Source organism: Balaenoptera borealis (assembly GCF_965194805.1).
Source record: "Balaenoptera borealis genome assembly, chromosome: 12".
Lineage (NCBI taxonomy): Eukaryota > Metazoa > Chordata > Mammalia > Artiodactyla > Balaenopteridae > Balaenoptera > Balaenoptera borealis.
The window spans coordinates 79822455-79844212 of NC_138869.1; the positions used below are offsets into that span (position 1 = coordinate 79822455).

Here is a 21758-nt window from a genome sequence, read left to right on the forward strand (position 1 = left end):
CTTCATTTAGTCACCACTGAAGTGGAGGTCCGATTCAATATTGATTACCTACAATGTGTGAGATCCAGTAAGATGCTGGAAATACAACAAAGGAGAATATAAATTTTGACTGCCTTCCAGAATTTCAGGGTATAGAGAGGAAAAATACAAATGAAGAGAAGCAAAACACTTGGGGGTGGCATAAATGTTTTACAACAGAAGCTCCTCTGAGTTAAGAAAACCACTTGCATGGAACAGTAACTCTCTCCCTGATGGGCTACGAGTCTTTCCTCTGGACCCAGACCAGACCATTAGTCAGGAACCGGGTGAAGGGATGAGGGCAGGATGAGCAGTGACCGCAGGTCAAGGTCAGAGACTTTCAACTGTAGACACTCGAAGAAGGAGACTCAGAGACTGTCAGAGTTTGACTCGGGAAGGTCACTCAGGCAGTATCCACACCAAAGGGTTGTCATGGCGATTAAAGGGCTTAATGTCTAGAAAGCATTCTGAAGAGTATCTGGCACCTTGCTACATGCTATGTAAGGTTTGCTGCTGCCATAATTAATATTGTTATCATTGTTATTAAACTAAGTGAATGGGCCCATCTTGTGTTCAATGTGTCCTTTATTTCTAATAAACACAAGATCTCATTATGGGAAAAATATATTTAATCACTTTCCTTGATGGCATTCCAGATTTCAGTGATGCATTCATCCTTCTTTTTGAACATGTGGTGTGAGTGCATTTTTATATATCCTACAATATAAAAAACTGTATATATATTGTATATATACAATGGTGGGTCCACAACCCACCGTCTGAAGTTCTTAGAGCCTGATATGTTTGGGATTCAGAATTTGGGGATTTAGAATGTAATACGGTATGCATACCTCATGTTGTGTAATGCTCCATCAAGGTCTGGGGCAGTCCCCGGTGGTTAAAGACAGGAATATTTTTGCAAAGAGAAGGATGAATATTCACACAAGAAGAAGCTTCTCACCAGTTCTGGTTAGATTCTGAATGAATTAGGTCAAGTGAGGTTTTGTCTTAAAATGGGTTATAAAGAAAGTTTCCAGAGCTTTTCAGATTTCGGTACTGCAGATAAGAGATTGTGGACCTGCAGTTGTAAAGTATAAAGGGAACATTCACATCCCCCCTACAGACTGGAGTAAAGGCAAATCTTATGTGGGGAATCAAGTAAAAATTGCAAATAACCAGATTAACCTTCCAAAATCCTTGAGAGTGACTGCATAATGCTGCCAGTGTTAGACTAGGTCACTGTGTCCTCAGCTGAGCTCTAGAAGGAGCTGGTTTATTATATTAGTGGTGATGTTGAATGAAAGGTATACATCTTTGAACCTACAATCACTCCAGCCACTCACAAGGCATTGAGATGATCTATTTATGAGCAGCACAAAGCCTGAGAAACCCAAAGCACTAGGCCTCTGATCTTATGCCCTTTCTGGAAGAATACAGCCATTAATGGTTGGCAGAAATGCCCGCTTATTTAAGAAGCAAAACAAAACATAAGAAAAACAAGAAAATCTTTTGTGCATGTGTACGTGTGTGTATATAAGGCACCGAGTATAGTTGAAAATATATATTAAATGCCCTTTTGATTTTAGCATCACTGGATTTATTATGTTTGCCTTATTTGAATTCTTTTCTTTGGTAGACTTTAAATTCAATGAGTTTACGCTGTCTTGTTCACCACTGCATCCCCAGAGCCAGGCATCATACCTGTTTTCAATAAATATTTGTATATCAACAGGCAGTATCGCATAATGTTTAAGATCACAGACTCTGTAGGTTTGAATCCCTGCTCTGCCACTGCAGCTGTGAAACCATGGGCAACCTCTCTGTGTAATCACACTTACTGTATCAACCTAGGTGGACTAAGTTATATTCTAACGACAAACTCCCAAATTCCAGGGGCTTAAAGCAACAAAGGCTTTTCTTGCTGTTGTAGTCACACTGCATGTTTATCACAGGTCACCCAGGACCCTGCTCTGTGTCATCCGTGTCCTCAGTCCGTGAGCCAAACTGTCTGAACGGCACACCTGGCACATTGCCAGTTGCCCGAGCAGAGTGAAAAGAACATTCTTCAGTGTCAAATATTGGTAATTAAATGCTTGGCCTGGAAAGTGACACAGGTCACTTCTGCTTATGTCAATACATTGGGCGGAACTAGACAGAAGGGTCCAGGGAATACAACCCTGCCACGTGCCCAGGAGGTAGAGAGGCAGAAAGACACCGTCCTCATAGCGTTGTCATGGTGATTAAAGGGCTTAATGTCTAGAAAGCATTCGGAAGAGTATGAGGCAACTTGCTACATGCTATGTAAGGTTTGCTACTGCTGTTATTATTATTACCATTGAACTAAATGAATACAAATTTTTTGGAGGCCAATAACAACTCACCCTTCAAGCTTCTCTTTATTGAACTGAATTTGGCTAAAGGTTTCATGGTGGTTTGATACACTGTTCCCCTTTAGCTACCAGTGACTGCCAGTGTCCCATCGAGCAGAGCCTTACTTATCTTCAGCACAGACACAGGGCAGCCCACAGGGTGCCCCTCCAGCCTCACCCGTCTTAAGATGACTTTTGCAGCCCAGCTGGATCTAGAAAGGCAATCCAGGGGAAAATGCCAAAGGTTAACTGACCCCATAACTTTTAGGTGTTGCCTGCTGTGAAGCTCCGGGTTCTAAATATGTTTCATACAAAAATATTTATGTTGCAAGCTGTAGCATGCAAACAGCAATCTGCATTATTGGTTTCAGATGCCAATTTCCTCCAGCTCTGGTTCTCCTTTGTGTTATATAAACAGATCCCAACCATCTGGACCACAACAAGCCACACTGAAGTATGTGCTCGCTCCTTGCAAAAGCATCAAATCAAAATACAATCTCACAGAATTCTGCCTAACGAAAAATTGGAGTGAACATCACGGTCTCATGAAGCTGTTTGAAAAAAATGTTCTGTAGGTGTCAGAACTTAGAATTTAAATAGGATAGCAGAAATGAGCATCTCAGAATATTTATCATACTGATAAGCAGAAACAAACATAACCAGAAGATCATCTCCTATGGTGTTACCTATATTAAGAGCAGGCCAAGTCAGTACTTTCCAAATTACCTCAAAAAGGAAAAGGGCTTAGGAAAAGCATCTCAAACAGATGGGAAAATTGAGAAGAGATTACTGCAAGACTTAATCATGATAGTCAGAAAACAAGAGCTTTATAAATTCCCACTCAGCTAAGGAAGTTAAAATGTAGGCTTTATAATAATTGAACAAACAAGCTAAACTCTAGTCCATCAATATCAAGAAACAATGAATCAAAAGTCTGTTTGCCAGAAAAGAAAACTTCACCCAAGCAAGTTACCTATGTTACCACCTAACCACCTGGACCTCTGAAATGAAAACCAAGCATCACTTCTGATGTCTTATCTATCTCTTAGATAATTCCAGGCTGCTGAAGGCATCGTCCCAAAGCCAAATACTTTAGACAATCCCCATGGCCAGCCTTGCCCACAGGCAAATACAAGTGCTGGAAAGCATTCTTGATTCTTTTCCCTCTACCTAAAAATATCTGCCACCAGCTTTGCACAGTGCCCCCAATCTCCACACTTTGGGAAAGATAAACATCATCAGAATTCCTGGCTCAGATTCATGAACTTTGAACACTGAGGGAAGGATATCCTGAGAGAATGACGTACAAGGCAAGTGAGCTTTATTAAGATAGTGGTGGGGGGGGGGGAATGGAGGTAAAGGGAGGAATAGAAAGGTCTGGAATATAAAGAGAAACATGTGGCAGTAAAAATGGGAGGCATGAGCCTCCCCAAACACTTGTTTTTCCTAGAGTCCCAGTGATCGTGCCTCTATTGTCAATTCATTTGGTATCTGATCATCTTGCTTTGTCACTCTAAACCCTGTATATATAATTAAATCAAAACTGAATCTGGATCAGATTATTTGATATCCCAGAGACCCTCCACAGAATGGGGGCTATAAAATCACACCAAGCCGGAAGACTTTGTGTCTCATTTAATAACTTTGATTAGGTAGGCATGGGCCAATTATAAAATTCACATCCTTGGTTATAAAGATGTAATCTAAATCATTTGAAACTGGTTCCACTGAGCTACATCTTATTGATTTCATCTCAATATTTTATCAAGGTCACTTTAAAACCCAATACTATTTGTTAAGCTGCGATTTACCAACTTCGTATACAAATTAAATGAGAATATTTGGTAATCCATTATTCAGTCACAGATCAGAATATCAAAATAGATGTGGGCAGATTCCCGTGAACTCCCCCCAGGCCCCTGTCTTTCTACGTAACCAATTCTGGTTCAGCTGATAAACCATTCTTGAGCAGCCTTCCTGACTGAGATTAGCTCCTTCCTAAATCTCCTTGTTTCAATCTACTGAGAATGATTTAATCAGGAAAGAATCAAAACCCCCATTAAACCTCTAAGGGGGAGAACTTCAAGATGGCGGAGGAGTAAGACGTGGAGATCACCTTCCTCCCCACAAATACATCAGAAATACATCTACATGTGGAACAACTCCTACAGAACACCTACTGAATGCTGGCAGAAGAACTCAGACTTCCCAAAAGGCAAGAAACTCCCCACGTACCTGGGTAGGGCAAAAGAAAAAAGAAAAAACAGAGACAAAAGAATAGGGATGGGACCTGCGCCAGTGGGAGGGAGCTGTGAAGGAGGAAAGGTTTCCACACACTAGGAAGCCCCTTCGCGGGCGGAGACTGCGGGTGGCGGGGGGAAGCTTCGGAGCCGCGGAGGAGAGTGCAGCAACAGGGGTGCGGAGGGCAAAGCGGAGAGATTCCCACACAGAGGATCGGTGCCGACCAGCACTCACCAGCCCGAGAGGCTCGTCTGCTCACCCACCGGGGCGGGTGGGGGCTGGGAGCTGAGGCTCGGGCTTCGGAGGTCAGATCCCAGGGAGAGGACTGGGTTTGGCTGTGTGAACACAGCCTGAAGAGGCTAGTGCGCCACGGCTAGCCGGGAGGGACTCCGGGAAAAAGTCTGGAACTGCTGAAGAGGCAAGAGACCATTGTTTCGTGGTGCACGAGGAGAAGGGATTCAGAGCATCACCTAAACGAGCTCCAGAGACGGGCGCGAGCCGCGGCTATCAGCGCGGACAGCAGGGACGGGCATGAGACGCTAAGGCTGCTGCTGCCGCCACCAAGAAGCCTGTGTGCGAGCACAGATCACTATCCACACCTCCCCTCCTGGGAGCCGGTGCAGCCCGCCACGGCCAGGGTCCCGTGATCCAGGGACAACTTCCCCAGGAGAACGCATGGCGCGCCTCAGGCTGGTGCAACATCACACTGGCCTCTGCCACTGCAGGCTCACCCCGCATCTGTACCCTTCCCTCCCCCCGCCTAAGTGAGCCAGAGCCCCCGAATCGGCTGCCCCTTTAACCTCCTCCTGTCTGGGCAGGAACAGATGCCTGAGGGCGACCTACACGCAAAGGTGGGTCCAAATCCAAAGCTGAACCCCAGGAGCTGTGCGAACAAAGAAGAGAAAGGGAAGTCTCTCCCAGCAGCCTCAGGAGCAGCGGATTAAATCTCCACAATCAACTTGATGTACCATGCATCTGTGGAATACCTGAACAGACAACGAATCATCCCAAATTGAGGTGGTGGACTTTGGAGCAACTGTAGAGTTGGGGTTTGCTTTCTGCATCTAATTTCTTTCTGGTTTTCTGTTTATCTTAGTTTAGTATTTAAAGTTTATTATCATTGGTAGATTTGTTCATTGATTTGGTTGCTCTCTTCCTTTTTTTTATACATATATATAGATACATATATATTTTTCCTTTTTCTCTTTTTCTGAGTGTGTATGTGTATGCTTCTTCATGTGATTTTGTCTCTATAGCTTTGCTTTTACCATTTGTCCTAGAGTTCTGTCCATCCGTTTTTGTTTTTTATTTTTTAGTATAGTTTTTAGGACTTGTTAAAATTGGTGGATTTGTTTTTTGGTTTGGTTGCTCTCTTCTTTCTTTTTTTTTATTACTTTTTAATTTTTTTATTTTTAATAATATTTTTTATTTTAATAACTTTTATTTTATTTTATTTTACTTTACTTTATTTTATTTTATTTTATTCTTTCTTCTTTCTTTTTTTCTCCCTTTTCTTCTGAGCCATATGGCTGAAAGGGTCTTGGTGCTCTGGACAGGTGTCAGGCCTGTGCCTCGGAGGTGGGAGAGCCAAGTTCAGGACATTGGTCCATCAGAGACCTCCTGGCTCCACATAATATCAAATGCAGAAAGCTCTCCCAGAGATCACCATCTCAATGCCCAGCTCCACTTAACAACCAGCAAGCTACAGTGCTGGACACCCTAAGCCAAACAACTAGCAAGACAGAAACACAACCCCACCCATTAGCAGAGAGGCTGCCTAAAATCATAATAAGGTCACAGACACCCCAAAACACACCACTGGACGCGGTCCTGCCCAACAGAAAGACAAGATCCAGCCTCATCCACCAGAACACAGGCACAAGTCCCCTCCACCAGGAAGCCTACACAAACCACTGAACCAACCTTAGCCACGGGAGGCAGACACCAAAAGCAACAGGAACTATGAACCTGCAGCCTGTGAAAAGGAGACCCCAAACACAGTAAGTTAAGCAAAATGAGAAGACAGAGAAACACACAGCAGATGAAGGAGCAAGGTAAAAACCCACCAGACCACAAAAATGAAGAGGAAATAGGCAGTCTACCTGAAAAAGAATTCAGAGTAACGATAGTAAAGATGATCAAAAATCTTGGAAATAGAATGGAAAAAATAAAAGAAACATTTAACAAGGACCTAGAAGAACTATAGAGCAAACGAACAATGATGAACAACACAATAAATGAAATTAAAAATTCTCTAGAAGGAATCAATAGCAGAATAACTGAGGCAGAAGAATGGATACGTTACCTGGAAGATAAAACAGTGGAAATAACTACTGCAGAGCAGAATAAAGAAAAAAGAATGAAAAGAATTGAGGACAGTCTCAGAGACCTCTGGGACAACATTAAATGCACAAACATTTGCATTATAGGGGTCCCAGAAGAAGAAGAGAAAAAGAAAGGGCCTGAGAAAATACTTGAAGAGATTATAGTTGAAAAATTCCCTAATATGGGAAAGGAAATAGTCAATCAAGTCCAGGAAGCACAGGGAGTCCCATACAGGATAAATCCAAGGAGAAACAAGCCAAGACACATATTAATCAAACTATCAAATATTAACTACAAAGAAAAAATATTAAAAGCAGCAAAGAAAAAAACAACAAATAATATACAAGGGAATCCCCATATGGTTAACAGCTGATCTTTCAGCAGAAACTCTGCAAGCCAGAAGAGAGTGGCAGGACATATTTAAAGTGATGAAAGGGAAGAACCTACAACCAAGATTACTCTACCCAGCAAGGATCTCATTCAGATTCATGGAGAAATTAAAACCTTTACAGACAAGCAAAAGCTAGGAGAATTCAGCACCACCAAACCAGCTTTACAACAAATGCTAAAGGAACTACTCTAGGCAGGAAACACAAGAGAAGGAAGAGACCTACAATAACAAACCCAAAACAATTAAGAAAATGGTAATAAGAACATACATTTCAATAATTACCTTACACGTAAATGGATTAAATGCTCCAACCGAAAGACATAGACTGGCTGAATGGAAACAAAACAAGATCCATATATATGCTGTCTACAAGAGACCCACTTCAGACCTAGGGACACATACAGACTGAAAGTGAGGGGATGGAAAAACATATTCCATGCAAATGGAAATCAAAAGAAACATGCAGTAGCAATTCTCATATCAGACAAAATAGACTTTAAAATAAAGACTATTATAAGAGACAAAGAAGGACACTACATAATGATCAAGGGATCAATCCAAGAAGAAGATATAACAATGGTAAATATTTATGCACCCAGCATAGGAGCACCTCAATACATAAGGCAAATGCTAACTGCCAAAAAAAGGGGAAATTGACAGTAACACAATCATAGTAGGGGACTTTAACATCCCACTTTCACCAATGGACAGATCATCCAAAATGAAAATAAATAAGGAAACACAAGCTTTAAATGATACTTTAAACAAGATGGACTCAATTGATATTTATAGGACATTCCATGCAGAAACAACAGAATACACTTTCTTCTCAAGTGCTCATGGAACATTCTCCAGGAAAGGTCATATCTTGGGTCACAAATCAAGCCTTGGTAAATTTAAGAAAATTGAAATTGTATCAAGTATCTTTTCCAAACAAAATGCTATGAGACTAGATATCAATTACAGGAAAAAAAATCAGTAAAAAATACAAACACATGGACGCTAAACAATATAACCAAGAGATCACTGAAGAAATCAAAGAGGAAATCAGAAAATACCCAGAAACAAATGACAATGAAAACACGACAACCGGGCTTCCCTGGTGGTGCAGTGGTTGAGAGTCCACCTGCCAATGCAGGGGACACGGGTTTGAGCCCTGGTCTGGGAAGATCCCACATGCCACAGAGCAACTGGGCCCGTGAGCCACAACTACTGAGCCTGTGCGTCTGGAGCCCGTGCTCCGCAACAAGAGAGGCCACGATAGTGAGAGGCCCGCGCACCGCAATGAAGAGTGGCCCCTGCTCGCCGCAACTAGAGAAAGCTCTCGCACAGAAACGAAGCCCCAACACAGCCATAAATAAATAAATAAATAAATAAATTTATTTGAAAAAAAACAACAACATGACAACCTAAACCTATGAGATGCAGCAAAAGCAGTTCTAAGAGTGAAGTTTATAGCAATACAATCTTACCTCAAGAAACAAGAAACATCTCAAATAAACAACCTAACCTTACACCTAAAGCAATTAGAGAAAGAAGAACAAAAAAAACCCAAAGCTAGCAGAAAGAAAGAAATCATAAAGATCAGATCAGAAATAAATGAAAAAGAAATGAAGGAAACAATAGCAAAGATCAATAAAACTAAAACGTGGTTCTTTGAGAAGATAAACAAAATTGATAAACCATTAGCCAGACTCATCAAGAAAAAAAGGGAGACTCAAGTCAACAGAATTAGAAATGAAAAAGGAGAAGTAACAACTGACACTGCAGAAATACAAAGGATCATGAGAGATTACTACAAGCAACTATATGCCAATAAAATGGACAACTTGGAAGAAATGAACAAATTCTTAGAAAAGCACAACCTTCCAAGACTGAACCAGGAAGAAATAGAAAATATAAACAGACCAATCACAAGCACTGAAATTAAAACTGTGATTAAAAATCTTCCAACAAATAAAAACCCAGGACCAGATGGCTTCACAGGCGAATTCTATCAAACATTTAGAGAAGAGCTAACACCTATCCTTCTCAAACTCTTCCAGAATAAAGCAGAGGGAGGAACACTCCCAAACTCATTCTACAAGGCCACCATCACCCAGGTACCAAAACCAGACAAAGATGTCACAAAGAAAGAAAACCAGAGGCCAATATCACTGATGAACATAGATGCAAAAATGCTCAACAAAATACTAGCAAACAGAATCCAACAACACATTAAAAGGATCATACACCATGATCAAGTGGGATTTAACCCAGGGATGCAAGGATTCTTCAATATGCGCAAAACAATCAATGTGATACACCATATTAACAAACTGAAGGAGAAAAACCATATGATCATCTCAATAGATGCAGAAAAAGCTTTTGACAAAATTCAACACCCATTTATGATAAAAACCCTCCAGAAAAGTAGGCATAGAGGGAACTTACCTCAACATAATAAAGGCCATGTATGACAAACCCACAGCCAACATCGTTCTCAATGGTGAAAAACTGAAACCATTTCCTCTAAGATCAGGAACAAGACAAGGTTCTCCACTCTCACCACTATTATTCAACATAGTTTTGGATGTTTTAGCCACAGCAATCAGCGAAGAAAAAGAAATAAAAGGAATCCAAATTGGAAAAGAAGAAGTAAAGATGTCACTGTTTGCAGATGACATGATACTATACATAGAGAATCATAAAGATGCTACCAGAAAACTACTAGAGCTAATCAATGAATTTGGTATAGTAGCAGATACAAAATTCATGCACAGAAATCTCTTGCATTCCTATACACTAATGATGAAAAATCTGAAAGAGAAATTAAGGAAACACTCTCATTTACCATTGCAACAAAAAGAATGAAATACCTAGGAATAAACCTACCTAAGGAGACAAAACACCTGTATGCAGAAAACTATAAGACACTGATGAAAGAAATTAAAGATGATTCAAACAGATGGAGAGATATACCATGTTCTTGGATTGGAAGAATCAACATTGTGAAAATGACTGTACTACCCAAAGCAATGTACAGAGTCAATGCAATCCCTATCAAACTACCAATGGCATTTTTCACAGAACTTGAACAAAAAATTTCACAATTTGTATGGAAACACAAAAGACCCCGAATGGCCAAAGCAATCTTGAGAAAGAAAAATGGAGCTGGACAAATCAGGCTCCCAGACTTCAGACTATACTACAAAGCTACAGTAATCAAGACAGTATGGTACTGGCACAAAAACAGAAATATAGATCAATGGAACAGGATAGAAAGCCCAGAGTTAAACCCACGCGCATATGGTCACCTTATTTTTGATAAAGGAGGCAAGGATATACAATGGAGAAAAGACACCCTCTTCAATAAGTGGTGCTGGGAAAACTGCACAGCTACACGTAAAAGGATGAAATTAGAACACTCGCTAACACCATACACAAAAATAAACTCAAATTGGATTAAAGATCTAAATGTAAGGCCAGACACTATAAAAATCTTAGAGGAAAACATAGGCAGAACACTCTATGACATAAATCACAGCAAGATCCTTTTTGACCCACCTCCTAGAGAAATGGAAATAAAAACACAAATAAACAAATGGGACCTAATGAAACTTAAAAGCTTTTGCACCTCAAAGGAAACCATAAACAAGACAAAAAGACAACCCTCAGAATGGGAGAAAATATTTGCAAATGAAGCAACTGACAAAGGGTTAATCTCCAAAATTTACAAGCAGCTCATGTAGCTCAATATCAAAAAAAACAAACAACCCAATCCAAAAATGGGCAGAAGACCTAAATAGACATTTCTCCAAAGAAGACTACAGATAGCTAACAAACACATGAAAGGATGCTTAACATCACTAATCATTAGAGAAATGCAAATCAAAACTACAATGAGGTATCACCTCACACCAGTCACGATGGCCATCATCAAAAAATCTACAAACAATAAATGCTGGAGAGAGTGTGGAGAAAAGGGAACCCTCTTGCACTGTTGGTGGGAATGTAAATTGATACAGCCATTCTGGAGAACAGTAGGGAGGGTCCTTAAAAAACTAAAAATAGAACTACCATATGACCCAACAATCCCACTACTGAGCATATATGCTGAGAAAACCATAATTCAAAACGAGTCATGTACCACAATGTTAACTGCAGCTCTATTTACAATAGCCAGGACATGGAAGCAACCTAAGTGTCCATCAACAGATGAATGGATAAAGAAGATGTAGCACATATATACAATGGAATATTACTCAGCCATAAAAAGAAACGAAATTGAGTTATTTGTAGTGAGGTGGATGGACCTAGAGTCTGTCATACAGAGTGAAGTAAGTCAGAAAGAGAAAAACACATACTGTATGCTAACACATAGATATGGAATCTTAAAAAAAAATAAAATGGTACTGAAGAACCTAGGGGCAGGACAGGAATGAAGACACAGATGTAGAGAATAGACTTGAGGACATGGCGGGGGGAAGGGTAAGCTGGGACGAAGTGAGACAGTGGCATGGACTTATATATACTACCTAATGTAAAATAGATAGCTGGTTGGAAGCCGCCGCATAGCACAGCGAGATCAGCTTGGTGCTTTGTGACCCCCTAGAGGGGTGGGATGGGGAGGGTAGGAGGGAGATGCAAGAGGGAGGAGATATGGGGATATATGGATATGTATAGCTGATTCACTTTGTTATACAGCAGAAACTAACACACCACTGTAAAACAATTATACTCCAATAAAGATGTTAAAGTAAAAAAAAACTCTAAGGAAAATCCTTCTAATTGTTGATATTTAAACAGATGAGAGAACAAGAAAACATGGAACTTTGTTTCATAGTTAACATCAGGTAGATTTCAGGGGAAATGACTTGCTCTGAATAAATTATAATCTGTGTTATAACCTGGTTATAATCCAAGAGCAAAATTCCCAGTTTCTTTCAAAAAGGCTATGTGTCATTTTTTCACTTCAAATAGTCTGCTGATGATAGCTCTGGAGGTTCTAATCACATATAATTCCTTGGACTTCAAGTTATTTTTAGCCCATCATTTCAACTGTTCAACTCCAAAATTGTACTATTATAAAACTATCTTTATATGGCTTGAAATAATTCCTAATCCTCTGGGCTATCACGATTGCTTACAAAACCAATAAAATTCAGAACAAAGACTTCCAGTAATTGTGTTCAGGCAACAGAGTTTGGACTTCAGCAGTTGGCAAAAACAGTCCAAGTCTGTGAAACAGCGATCATAAATCCTACTCTTAATCTCACACAAAGCCATACTTTAATGTAGAAAAAAAAAGGCTCTTTCCCCCAAAAAATGTTGGCCATGTTTTACAACACAGCCTAGTAATGGACTTTACAATTAGAAATCCACATGCACAAGGGAAGGTTTGATCCATTTAGACTCTGCTGTTAAAAGGTCAGAGAAATCCGAAGTAAACTTTCGAAAGACCTCCAAAAGGATTATTTACTCTGATGGCCAAGAATGCTTCCACTAAATCAAGCTGACTCTTAAAATGGAAGCTTCATATTCTGGAAAATGCTTGTACATAGACAACCTCATTCCCTAATTATTTCAAATCAAGGAGTTAAGCATTTTCACGCAAATTCTTACAACACACCCAAAACAGTTCTACCCACTTGAGCAAAGCAAGTCTCATATGGCCAACCAATTTACCTTTCTAATAAGTGCTGCAGGACTTGGGGCCCAATTTAAGAAACTATTGTTAGAACAGTCATCAAACTGCAGGAAGAGTAAGGGGGAAAGGGAGCTTGCGCTGCGTAGGGAAAGGCAAATTAAGTTTTGGGCAGAATAGGGGAAAATAAAACTTTTTTTTTTTTAACAACATCTGCTTCCTAGCCCATGGGGTATCCCCTGCAATCACTATTCCCAACACCATTGTTAGACAGTCGTCTGAGTGGCAGACATCGAGATCTGATTCAACACAGTCTCCCATACGACCTTGTTGTGTGTACCTCCAATGTCAACTGATAATAGAACAGCCTTTTCTTCTCTTGGTATGCATGCCAAGAAGAGTGCCAAGTAAACATTTTCAAAAACTTCCAAACATTAACCACAAAGAAGCAATGGAAATATTTGGGGGGATAATGCCACATCTCCCCCTGTTTCAGGAGCAGAAAGGCTTCTTACCTTGCTCTCATCCCCTTCAAACACCGACTGGTGGACGTTGCATGCAAACAGCGAGTTCGGGAGGTCCGTGAAGTCTGTGATTGCTTGAAAGGCCTCCTCCGTGAAACACTGAGTCACAGCCCAGTCTCTGTCTATGCAGCAGAGCAGGAAGAGTCCTCCATCTTCCGGGATGTGCCCCCGCTGCCCCAGGCTCCTCATCCCAATGAAATAAGAGTCTCCCCTCATTCCTGAGGATACAGAGACGGATGCATGTTAGAGTAGGATTCGATTCCTTAAAGCTTGGTTTGAAGGTCGCAGTTCTGGAATGTCTGGGGCAGAGAGGGGAGGATGATTAGGAAGAGAAGCAGGGGCTATTAGAAGGGGGAAGACCCAGCAAGTTCACATTTTCCCCTTGATCTCTGAGTTACAACTTCCCACACAGCTCTGCTTCTGGGCAAGAATCCAGTCCCAGCTATGGGCAAAAAAAAAAACCCCACTTGAGCAGGACTGGAGTTGGAGGCCAGGGGCTCCAGCCTAGCTGTTCAGTGTTTACTAGACTGGGAACCTTGGAAAGTTACATAAGTTCTCTGAGCCTTGCTTCCTTAAGAGAATCAAGTGGATTCAGACAAAAATGCAGATAGGAAAGTGCTTTGATAAGTTACATGATGAATTATATAATACCACGACCATTACTGCTAATGCTTATCACTTCTTGAGTTCCAGGAATGATTCTAAATGATTTGAGTGCCTTAACTGACCTATCGAATCTCCATCTATGTGGTTGGTACCAATATTATCTCCATTTTACAGAGGGGAAAAACTAAGGAACAAAGCAATTAAGTAACTTTGACAGGGTCCATGACAGAATGGCAGGACTAGGATTCAAACTCAGGGAGTTTGGCACGAAAGTCTGCTCTCCTATACCACGGAAATGAAGCAGATCAAAATTACTGCAAGTCTATATTTAAGGAAGTACAATCTATTTCATCATCATCACCTGAATCCTGATTAGGGTAACTCTAATAGTCATCTATCCAAATGAGGACACACAGACACACACACACACACAGACACACACACACACACACACAGACACACACCCTCTTCTGCCTGGGGTAATTACTCTAATTTGTGAACTCTGGATCTTAAAAAATCAGTACTATCTTGGCTGATCCATGGTATACAGATGCCCCACCCTCAGAGTCCCCATTGTGAAGCTTTCCAGTATTAATCTCATCTACCTGTGTTCCATGATTCTATTATTTCATCACCCTTTACATTCAAAATTCTACCCAACTGCAGCCAGTTGGAGACTTTTTCCAGTTTTTGATACTGGTACATAATTCAGTAGATTTCATCAGCTTTCCTGCATACTTCAACAACAGTCAATGTCTATATTTTTCCTTTGTATCTATTTTCATGTCTATCATACTATTCTGTTCAAAGATCAGTGATTAAAGTCCCAGAAGGTGAAATAACTTGCCCACGGGTACCCAGATAAGACTGCTTGGCAATTACCATGTGGCTGCTGGATCATCCTCTGTTTCCCCCAATCCCAGCAATGCAGAACCTCAGGGTAAAAGACAGAAAGGCAGTACCACAAAGTGTCACTCTGCCATCATCAAGTTTAGGTAAGACATAAATTCTAGATCCCCAGACAAGTATGAGTTTCTACTTATATGTCTCTTGAACTCTGAATGTAGTATTGTGATGAGTTTGTTTTTTCATTTTTCCTAGAAACAAAGCCTAAATGGCATCCTGATAAACAGTATTTGATGGCAATATAAATGGTGCATTACACATAAAATCTTAGGCCTGGTTGGGAACAGGAGCCAAAAATTAAAGAATCTGAAATAATAACTCAAAAATCAGATCACTACAATTGTGGAAAATAAAAATGTCATTCTATATAAAATATAATAGAACCATTCCTGTATTCTAAAGTTCTCAAAACTCCAATTAATGCAACATTTTCTGTATTTAAATCAAAAAAATACATATTTTAAATAAAAATATGGTACATGGTTTAAGCTTTATTTTTTTCCATAATGAATCCAAAATATATGAACATTTTTATTTTTTATTCTTTAAAAATTTTTTTATTATTATTTTTTGGCCACACTGCGCAGCTTGTGAGATCTTAGTTTCCTGACCAGGGACTGAACCCAGGCCCTTGGCAGTGAAAGTGCAGAGTCCTAACCACTGGAGGAATTCCCTATGAATATTTTTAATTAGAAGAAAAAACTTCAATGAAATACTTAAAAGTATTTATTTCCCTTCATATTCATTTACACTGTTGCTTCAGATATTTTAGCATAATATGCATAATGACTATCACATTATTATTAGAGAACTAATTATTTTAGTAGTAAAAATAATTACTAAGAACATTAAGATACTTTTACAGGTGACCCTTGAACAACGTGGGGTCAGGGGTACCAAGAGACCACACAGTTGAAAATTCAAGTATTAACTTTAGAGTCAGCCCTCCTTATATAGGGTTCCACATCTGCGGATTCAACCAACCTCAGATCCTGTAGAACGTACTCAGTGAAAAATTCTGTGTATAAGTGGACCTGCACAGTTCAAACCCATGTTGTTCAAGGGTCCACTGTATTTTCATCAATGGATTACAGGAAAACCTTTTGATAATAAAGTTACAATCATCCAGTATCATAAAATATAGATATTGTCAATTTTGATTTCATTTTTAATCCTGTCCTTCTTAGTTAATATTTTTAAAATTAATCAGAATGGATCCCATAATGTTCTTAAACGGGTCTGAGACTGTTTCAATTATTCTTTTTTTCAATGAGAATTAAAATCCATTGCTGAACAAATTAGTTAAATAGACCAAATATTAAGCCTCACTCAGGACTCATTTTAATCTACCCAAATAGCCTTAACTTCTGTTCTAAGCTGTAACAATACGATTACCTTTGTAAGACTTTATTTTAAGCTCATTACTTTCAGTAAAGATTTAAAAGGTGAATGCATTTTTGGCAAACAACTTATTCTACTTACATGGAGAAATACTTTAGAAGTCAGAGCGTTGAACAAAGAAACCCTGGTTTCTCTTCCCAGTTCCACTGCTGACTCACCTCATAATTTGGAGAAATCTATTGATCATTCCATGACTCTGTTTGTTTGTAAAACAGAAACAAAAAACCCTATCTGCCTGCCTCAGCTAAGTAGGAAGAGGCAGAGGAATGAAATAGGGATGAAAAAAAGTGATCAAAATCAGTGTTAATCACTCGTAAAAGGATATGTACTCGGAAACACTATAAAAGCACATCATTAGGATCATCTCAGAGCAAGACTATTATGCTTTGGTATAACCACTAACCTTTAGTAAACCCAAATAAACAGACAGAAAGGGAAATGCTGAAGGTTAAAAGAATTCCAGCAACAACTGCCTACATAGCTTAAGAAGATTTACTTATGTTGTCATTATTTCTAAATCTGAGGTTGGTCATCCAAAAGAGAACAGCTGCTTTCAGCTCAAAAGGCAACTCCTCCAGGAGGGTTCCCTGACCTCCCCCAGGACCCATGAATTTAGCATCCTTTCTTTGCAGTCCCTGAGTACCAGCCTAGCCCTCGCACAGTTCATTCTACGCTGCGACTACTGTATCTCCAACCAGAATGGTGTTTCTTGAGAGCAGAGACTGAGCTGCCTTTATCCAAGGTATCTTCATCCTGGTACATCTAGAAAGCCCTCAAAATGTTTGACTGAGTTAATGAATTATGTAAAAAGGGGTCACTGTCAGGAAAAAACAGACCAGCAAGTGAGTTACAATGATCGACTTAAAATATATACTCTAAAAATATGTTATTTATTTCAAATGTATACACTAATAATAAAAATTAACCCACTCATGTCAGATGTAATTTTAAAAATGAAAGATAACAAGAACCATCCAAAGGATTACTTTAGCTAAAATTAAAAATTTGTGGAGTATAGCTAAGGTAACATGTATGTTTTTTTGATTATATGAGTTCACTGAAGAAAAAACTGGAAAAATCAGAAAGGTATAAAAAAAGAAAAGAAAACCATAATCCTGCTATCCAGAAAACTCCGTTAATATTTTGGTATATTTAGTTCCAGTGCTTTTTTTTCATGCATAATTCTGAAACAAAATTGGGAGCTTGCTGTTTAATATCCCACACTGATACAGCCAAGAGCAGTTCCCTGTATCATTACATATTCTTTGAAACATTAATTTTAATAGCCACATAGAATCCCAGTGTATAGATCTGTCATAATTTATTTAACTATTCTTCTGTTGTTTGACATTTAGAAAGTATATATTTCCATCGTTACCTTCATCTGGAAAAGAAAAACCACCATCCACTTTTAAAATATAAAGTCTCCCCTGGGAGAACCTCAAAATTTCTTGAGATGCAGAGAAGAGACATCTATATGAAAATTGGAAAGAGCCCCAGGGGCCTACTTGGGTTCTGGTCCTTCTGTAAGTTGCATGTTTTCTGAGCTGTGGTTTCCATGTTAGCAAAATGGAGAAAGACTGCGGCCTTGTCTACTGCGACTATCAAGCGAGAGGAATTAAGGGAATGTCTTTTGAAGGCTCCAAAATAATACGTGAATTAAATCCACTTATTACTATGTACAGGCTTGTCAAGATCAGAGGAACCTGGCACTACAGAGGTGGTTGCCATCTACCACGAATAAGGCTGTAAAGAAGTTTCAGACTTCAGCGAATGTCCATGATGTAAGCCCATGTCACTAAAATGAGACACAAGCAGGGGATGCCCCTGAATATTTGGTATGGGTCTGGTTGGAGAGCCAATAGAAAGGAAAGTTATTTATAAGGCAAAAGCGAGTCATTAAAAATAAAAAAAACAAAAAACGTTGCCCCTCTCCCAACACCACCAAGAGCAAAAATAACTGTTTATTTAAATATTACAAAGTAGGTGGCAATGAGAATATAAATGATTTTTCCTTTTTCCTTCCTTTTAATGGAAGAGGAAGCCTGGAGAGAGGAAGCTTTTCAACCGTTTCATTACTTTGCTATAATGTGAAAATGATTTCATCCACGATCCTCAGAAAACCCGACAGAACTTATTAAATAAACATTAAAAGACCTAAAATGAACACAGTATGGTTCCCACCACGAAGACTAGCCACTTGACACTTAAAGATGCCTGACCAGCATCAAAGAAGTAGCAACTGAATAAATACTTGCGGCGTAAGTGAATATATTCTCTCCCCCTCAATAAAATTAGATGATCTAGACATTACTGGGTTTCTACACAAGGAATTAATCTTTCCAAAACTCCCACTTTTCACTCCTAACAAACATTTTTTTTGATATGGTACAAATCCAGGGAAAGGGAACTCAAAGAGACATCTGATTCTGTCGGATACCATTATTGTCACAGTGTTAACAATATGCATGAGATTTAGATTTCTGAATTGCAGAATCCTAAAAAATACGACCTTTCTAGGAATGGGGTGTAGAGAATGGGGAGCCGTGCATTTCGCCCACGGGAGTTCTGATCTAGAAAATCTTAAACTAGATATAGAAGGAGAGGGAAATCACAAATAAGCCCATGAGAGCAGCAGAGAGCCACGGCAGGAAAAATAAAATTGTAAGTATCCATGGAGATGTTCATACTAGTTTCACTGTCAAGTAAAATCGCCCCATTAATAGTGTGATGTGTGATCTATGAAAAAGGCAAATGGCACCTTGGAAGGGGTGGTGTGATGATAATCTTGAGTCCCCTGAACGTGCAGAAACTAACACGGCTGATTCTGAGTACCACCTAGGACAGAAAGACTGGAATTTCTTCCTAAGGAAACTATCCCATCTTACTGAGGGGTCAAAAGTCATGTCATCTAAGAAACAGGGGCATGGGTAGACATAGCATAGGGAAGCATAGGCAAGAATTCTTGAGTGAAATCACAGTTGCCTTCAAACTCTGAAAGAGGAAATATTTTTCGTGTGTGGCACTAAGAAAACAGAAGTCAACCAGGGAAAAAGAATTCAGTTTAATAAAAGGAGCCATGGATCTTTTAACAATTTGGGTTAAAAGAGAAATGTCTTGCCTCGTGTCTAAGTGAGCAACTTGTCCCAGTGACAGCCAATGAATAAGCTCCACAGAGCAGGTGATATTGATCTTGTGGGATGTCACCGAGGGAATCCAAGGACCAGGGAGATGGCTGGCTGACATTTATTTTTAAGGTCTCTTCTCACCTTGATATTTTTATCTTTCCATGACTGGAAGAAAATACACAAGAAAAGAGACATCTGTTTATCTCTGGGCTTAAAGGTACTCAAGAAAGGGGAACTTATATATAACCTTTAACAAAAGCTTTCTCCAGGGTTGAAACTTTTATCTGATGCTCATAACAAACCTGCCTATATTTTTTGTCTTCCAGTTATTCAAACTAGAAAGCAAGAATTTTTAAACATAGGAAATAATGATCTACAAAGGAAGAAAACTGAGTAGGACATACTCCAAAAGCAACTTAAGTTTGAGTTTATTGTTCCTTAGACAAAAGAATATTTAAGATGCGACTCATCTGTTTTTTAAATTAAGAACAAGAATGTAAAACTTTTTGCAACAAGGGCAACAAATAGGAAAAAGTGTGCCTTGATTCCATGTTATAGCCAGCTGAGGAGGATAAATAAGGAAATAGGATAAATGGAAGTGATTAAGGAATAATTCCTTCTGACTTTAAATTCAGTTTACATTGAAAAACAAGTAAATGGATTAAGGGAGATGTGTTAGTCTGGAAGAAGTTAAAGGTGACCATGTCAGCTTGAACATTAATGATCAAAAGTAAGAATGCAATGTTGCATTAATAAGTAGTAGAAAGAAATGCCTATAGCTATTTTTAAATTGAATATAAGGGTAAATAAATCCAATGCAATTTTTTTTAAATAATAGAAACCTCAACTTATAAGTTTTACAGTGTTTAAAACCCCTTTAGCTCTAAAATTAAATGATTCTTCAACGATACCTGGGGCAAAATAAGCTTATTAGAAAAAAATTTATGTGAATAATGATAATCATTTTACAATTAAATCATATCAGCTTCCAGTTTTGGTCTGGCCTTATGGATGAGGTCCTTTTGTCGCCTAGCTAGACCCTCTTCGGGATAAGCCAGGCCTTTTCCTCATTTTGTCCAACTTATAGGGAGATTGAAGTATAATATTAGCAACATCAAACTATCCCAGCCATCCTGGGATACAAAGGAGAGACATGATATTCTTAGGCTGTGCTCCAGAGAAACCCATTAGAGCTGTTTTTGAAATATAATGGAGCCTATTTAATTCAGCCACAGAATTTTCACACCCGCCGAGCCGTGTGAACCTCCTGCTATTCTTGATACCATTTGGGATCAGTCTTGAAAGAACCAGGACGACGCAGTGTTCAACTTGTGGTTTTTCAAAAGAAATTATCCACATTCCTTGCTCATAGCTCCCTTCAGGACATCTTCTGGGACCACTGTTCCACTGGAAGCTCCCACAGAACAATAATTCAATTAATTCAGTTCCCCAAGGAAGCAGCTTCTTATACATTTTTATGAAGTTAAAAAAAAGAAAGGACGCTGTTGCCACCATCTCCTTTTGTACTGGATTCTGTACTGGATTCTACAGCAGAATCCAGGACTATAAACTCACCCATCACAACATCTTTACACCTGTAGGGTTTTAATGCCCATGGTCTCCCTGGAAGATTTGCAAATCCTGTATATTCTTCCAACTGACAAAATAAAAAGGGAAGGAAGACCCTCACATCTACGCAGGGTCAGATGGGACAGGTAGGGCCTTTGTAGTCCATTTCCACAGCCCTATCTGACAACATCCAGAAAATGGGTTCCAAACAGGCTTCCTGCAAGGGTAGAGAGTCAGAGAGAGGAAACATCACCTTTTATGAAGGGTATGAAGGTGAGCAGTTTGTTCTTAAAGATTGGAAAATCTGTTTCTACAAAGAATAACCTACAATCAACCAGAGCTTTATTCAACAAAACAAACAAGAACTATTGGAGCCCTCACCCAAAAGAGAAGAGCTTCATCATTGTATTAGTCAAGGTCCCAGCAGGAAACAGATGGCATGCTCAAGTCGGAGAATTTGAAAAGAGTTTAATAACGGAACTGTTGACAAAGGTGTGGGCAGGCTCTAGGGAAACCACAAAAGAGAATGCAAAAGCCTGGGCTAGCGCCGTCCCTAGACCAGAAGAGCTGAGAAGAGGAGAGAGGTTTCCAGAACTGGAACACAGAGGGCTGAGTGGAAAAGGCCCCCACTCAGGTTGAGGGATATAGCCCATC

The 21758-nt window shown here is 39.5% G+C and overlaps 1 protein-coding gene across 1 annotated transcript in view; it reads right to left on the reverse strand.

Moving 5' to 3' along the window:
- RCAN2 (regulator of calcineurin 2) overlaps positions 1–21758 on the reverse strand; it is a 256726-nt gene that overhangs the window by 204717 nt on the left and 30251 nt on the right. Inside the window, exon 2 of the mRNA XM_082347666.1 lies at positions 13486–13712. Within this exon, the coding sequence (XP_082203792.1) occupies positions 13486–13710 (225 nt within the window). The 5' untranslated portion in view covers positions 13711–13712. The remainder of the gene's footprint in view (positions 1–13485; positions 13713–21758) is intronic.